This window comes from Pteropus vampyrus, unplaced genomic scaffold (assembly GCF_000151845.1).
Source record: "Pteropus vampyrus isolate Shadow unplaced genomic scaffold, Pvam_2.0 Scaffold641, whole genome shotgun sequence".
NCBI lineage: Eukaryota > Metazoa > Chordata > Mammalia > Chiroptera > Pteropodidae > Pteropus > Pteropus vampyrus.
The window spans coordinates 97,309-102,615 of NW_011889422.1; the positions used below are offsets into that span (position 1 = coordinate 97,309).

General features: G+C 62.5%; 1 protein-coding gene across 1 annotated transcript in view; it reads right to left on the reverse strand.

Moving 5' to 3' along the window:
* The window catches only part of WDR25 (WD repeat domain 25), a gene marked incomplete at its 5' end in the record, with an annotated part of 54,006 nt that extends 48,702 nt beyond the window's left edge, over positions 1–5,304 (reverse strand). The window contains one exon of the mRNA XM_011385010.2: positions 5,241–5,304. Coding sequence (XP_011383312.1) covers positions 5,241–5,304 — 64 coding nt within the window. The remainder of the gene's footprint in view (positions 1–5,240) is intronic.
* Between the last annotated feature and the right edge of the window lie 3 nt (positions 5,305–5,307).

Sequence of the window (5,307 nt, forward strand, 5' to 3'; positions counted from 1 at the left end):
GGGGTCCCACCCGCCTCAGTGCGGGAGGACGGCCAGGCGGGCAGCTGCTCACTGGGCGAGGAGGCACTGGAGGGGCGGCAGCTCAGACCTCGCTGAGCTACGAGACCCTCGGGGCCTCCGTGTCTGGATGCAGTGGCGAAACCCCTAGGACCGAAGGAGCGAGCACACGCACCTCGCTATGCCATCCGGAGCTCAGCGCATGTGCAGCCACGGGAGGCCCGTGTCACAGCCGGCACTTGCTATGTCCTTGCCTCCGGGTCTCCAGAGGCACCTGGAGGACACCTAACCAAGTCGCTCTGAGATGTGCGGTGCCAGAAAGCTGATAATGAAGAAGCTCCGGCCCCCTCCAAGGCCTGGCGGGGCCGGCACCCCTCTCAGGCCTAGCCCAGAGGGGAGCGCCTTCTGAGGCCCCTCCTCCAACGCCCTGCGAGGCCCTGGCGCTCTCCGCCACGGTTTTAATTCAGATGCTGCTCACCCGTCCTGGGCCTTCAAAACCTCCAGGGCTGACGTTTCTCCCGCTGGAGCGGCGGCTGTCAAAGCCAGAGAAGCATCCTTCAGCTGGTCACTTAATCAGAGGGATCACTCAGGATCCTTGTGGGTGCACTTCCCCGCCACCCCGAGGCCTGAGTCATCCTCTGCAGGGGGTGAGAGCCAAGTGGGCTCCCCAGGAGTCGGCTTAAGCAAACTGTCCTCAGCAAGAAAACAGATGTGGTGAGGGCACCGAGCGTCAAAGGCAAAGCCTCTGCCAGTCACACGGGCGGGAGCTGGATCCCAGCTCTGCTGTCTCTGGCTGCGTGGCCTCAAGCAAGTCACCAAACACACTATGCCTCGGTGTCTGGGTCGATGAGCTGGGGATACAAACACTCCCCTCACAGGCTGCTGTGGAGACTAAACACATAATAAGCAAAAGGCCTAACATCCATTTCATTTCAGCTTGATAGAGGCCAGGCAGTGCGCTGGGGGCCAGGGCCACACAGCCCAAGGCCTGGCCCGCAGTGGATACTCAGCCAATTTGCCACCCCGTTTCCTTGTAGGATTCCTGTGCTGGGGGCCCAGCAAAAGCTAGGGAGGGACCAGAAGACACGTCTTGGAAAATAAGAGAGATGGTCACTTATGGGTCCAGGCCCAGCTGGCCACTCATTTCCACGAACCATGACCCCCACTAAAAGATACAGGGACACCTAGAGCAGGAGAAGCCAGCAAAGGGCTGCAGGCAGTGGGGTCCAAGTAAAGGGGACGCCCACCCCAAAGAAAAGGCACGTGCCGTCCCATCACGAGGAGGAAGCTGCTGCCCCACTGCCAGGCCATTTTGTCACGGAGAAGTGAAACCTGGAGGAGCTGGGAGAACCCTGAAATGGTGACTCTCCGCCAGTGTGCCCCAGACCCACACATGGTACCAAGAGCCACACCAGCAAGCCAGCCCAGGGGAACACGGGGGGCTTTAGGAACTGAGCCCCGAGGGATGCCCCATTCGGGGAGATGGCCCAGCACCCTCAGGACACTCAGCAGGAACAGGCCATTAGTTTCCACTTTCTGAAGGGCCTTGCGGGGCAGTGACAGAGGAGGAGGCCCCTGGCTGAGTGCCCGCCATGTGCGGGCCTCGTGCAGAGCACCTCTGCACACCTGACCCCAGCGAGCCCCTCAGCAGCCCCGCGGGCCTGTCCCACTGGCCCCTCTGCCAGGCGCGGAGGCAGATGGGGCACGCGGCTCGGGAGGTAGAAGGGCCACACCTGCTCTCCGTGCTCCCCCATCACGCTGCACACCCAGCATCCCGGGGCTGGGCCAGGGGGCACTGCACGTGTGTCCCGGCCGGGCAGGGCCTGCGTCAGGAGAGCTGGCCATGCACAGGAAGGACAAGGTCCTGGAGGCTCCAGGGAGGGCGAGAACCGCCTCTGCTACCTCAGGGGCCTGAGCGGCCAGGCTGGGGTGACTGCCTGGGGGGCTGGACTCTGCAAGAACCGGCACCACGGGCCCCTGAGATTCTGAGGAGACTGGCCGATTTCCTACACGGGAGGCTGACTTGCAAAGCAGGCGACACTCAGACCCTGGCAGTCGGCTGGCGTTCCCTGAGGCCACCACAGCCTGATGCACCCGAGACACTTTGTTAGTAAGACTGCAGACTGAAACGGCGGCCTCCAAAATAATTAATCTGCGAGCGGATGTTATTTAAGTGTTGATTCATGGTTGTTCTATAAGCCAACGGCCCGTCAGAACTATAAATTAACGAGATAAACTGTCGCCGGCCCTCCACATTTCGGGCCGGGTATCGATGCTGTAGAATCCACAGATTTCTAACTGTATTGATTGAGGACACTGGGATAAATGGCCTTGGCGCCAAATTCCCGTTAACGACAATGGGCACCGGGTGACTAATCCCCAAAGCACCGTGGTGAGAACGCCCTCCCTGTACTGCTTCCCCTGGCAGGGAGTTCTAATTAGATGAAGTGGAAAAGCCGAATCACCCAGGGCGGAAAGAGGCAGATCGAGTAAAGAGGGAGAGCAGACTCGGTGACGATAAAGGAGATGTCGAACGAGGCCAGAGCCCCACGGGCTGCACAGCCCACCCAGCCTCTGCGGAAGAGAGCATCCCACACAGCCTGGGTGAGCGGAGGGGACGCCGATACGAGACTCAGACACGGCTGGCGCTGCCACCCCAACCACAGTGGCCCCCGATGGGGTTCACCATCAGCAAGGGCCAGCCTCAGCTCTGTCTTGTCCGGGAGCCCTGGCCAGACGCTAGACACACAGAGACCACCAGGACAGGCCCCATCTTCCAGGAGCTCGCATGCTAGCCAGGGAGACGGACATGGACATCCACGGGTCCCTCGGCAGGAGAGGCCCCGTCTAGGGCCGGAGGGCTTCGCCCGGGGTGAGGTCCGAACCCCTCAGCCTTACTCCCCAAGGGACAAAAGGCGTCCAACACGCTCAGCACTGCAGCCCCAGCGCCAGGCCCCGCACACAGGAAGTGCTCAGTGGTCAGTGTGGAACAAATGGACATGGGTCTCCCATGGGTGAACCAGGTGGCATCCACCATTCCCGGCAGGGGACGGCGTGGGAAAGTCCCCAGCACCTCCCCGACTGACGGCAAGGCTCCGGGTAGGGCCACGCCTGCCCCCTGCCCTCCGACACCCCACAGCTGACGGCACGCACCAGGGCCCGGCCAGCTGTCCTCCGGCCCAGCTCCGCCACCGCCCCCAGCGGCCCCCGCCCTCCTCCGGCTCTCCACCTGCCTCGGCCACACCTAACCGCTGCCAACCGGGGCGACCTGCCCAGAGTGCAAATCCAGCCCCGGTTCTCTCCTGCTCCAACCCGGGCAGCGGCCCCCTACTGCCACCTGCTGTGGCAGTCCCCAACTCATCAGGCAAGGGGACTCTGCATGTGTAAAAACTTCAGAACGCCCACCACACACTCACACACACTCACACACACTCACACTCACACACACTCACACACACTCACACACACACACTCACTCACACTCACACACACTCTCACACACTCACTCACACTCACACAGCGGTGTCCGTTAAACACCTGTTGACAGCGAAGATAGATAGACCATGACAAAGGGCCACAGGAAATCCACCGTCTTCAGACAAACTTGTCTTTGATGAGCTCTCATGCAACATCGCCCGCATGAGAAAAGCTTTACTCCGCTCCAGGGGCAGGCCGGCGGGCAGCACAGAGACCCATGGGCGCTCGTGACCCTGGAGTGGGGGGCAGTGTGTGAAAACGGGATTCTGGAGGCACCAGCCTCAAAGGGGACCAAATGAGACCCTGTATGTAAGTCGGTAGAAGAAGGCCGGGCACGTAGTGGGTACTCGGTGACAGTACCTGCTACCGTCATCGCTGACCCAACTGTCGCTGTCACCAAGCGGCACCAAACTCCCTGAGCCTTGGCTGCCCCATCAGCCCTGTGGGGCTCGTGGCAAGGCCACCAATGGTGAGGGAAACACTTTGTGGGAAGAATACCACCATGCCCCCGGCCCTGCGGAGCGGGCTCAGGACCCGCAGTTACATGTGCGGCTCTAACGCCCACGTGACACGCACCCCCGGGGAGGCCCTGCGCAAGTGCCTCGCCCCTGTGAGCCGCAGTCTCCTCCCCTGTAAAATGGGGGCCACAGTGGCTGCGGCAGGCCGAGGCGAGGGCTGACGTGGCATGTGCAAAGCCTGTGGCACAGCACCGGCCACTGGCACGGCCATCGGTCTCGTCACCTCCCCTGCCGGGAGTGCACGGAGCTCATTCAGAGGAGCTGCAAGGCTGCCCCCCACCGCCCGAGACACGAGGACACTCGAGGTGGGGAACGAACCCCACGCTTTTCCCAAACCAGGCGCCGCCTCCCCTCCCGCGTCTCCTCCGAGCTGCGGGGAGGCGCCCAGCGGCCCGACCCACAGTTGCCACCCTGCTCGCCAGGCCCCAGGGAGAGGCACAGGCCCCAGCACCACCACTGCCAGGCCAGGTGGGCGGGGGCTGCCCGAGGGCTCAGGGGATCCCCCAGAGGCTGGCGTGCACCCCGGCCTCTCTCCTGGCCTGACAGTGGCACCCAGCAGAAGAGTGACCCAGGAAGAGGCCAGGGAGGAGGGGGCGGTGGCCTGGGAGTCAGGCGGAGGTCTGACCGCAGCTCCTCCGCACTCCGGGCTCTGTCCTCACCTGGAACCGCGGGCACGAACTGCTCGGGGCTGCAGCTGGGTCGGGGGCGAGCAGGGCCCGCTGCACGGAATGCCCAGGGACGGACAGTCCCTTCCGCTGACTGCCTCCCTCCTCCCCAGTCGTCCAGAGCCCCTCGGGTTGGCCCCGGTGGCTCCGTCCCAGCCAAACGCCTTTCCGGCGTGGGCACAAAGGCAGAGACCTCACACGCGCCTTGCGAGCTGGAATCGTTCCTTGCAGCCTTTCAACGATAATGAATTGACAGGAATTCTAAACCAATTCTGACCAAAGGACACTGTGATAAAGCTAAATCTATTTCAGTACAAATTACATGTCAGAAATTGATTGAAACCTCTCTATCCAGCCTCACCTCCTGGGGCCGAGACAACCTTGGGGCTCTGTCCTCTGGGCATGCTGGCACAGGCCCACTACAAGCCCTCTGCGGAGACGCTGGGTTCCAGAGCCTTCCTGAGGCCCCTCGCTGCCCTGAGACCAGATGCAGAGCCCCCAGAACAGCTTCCCAATGAGAAAGCTGACTCAGGTCCCAGCTCTGCAGAAGGGGCGCCTGGGGTGCCGACGCAGAGGAACACACCTGTTTCCAGGTCGGTCAGGTGCAGGGCACAGTCAAAGCCGCCGCTGAGGACACGCTGGCCGCAGGG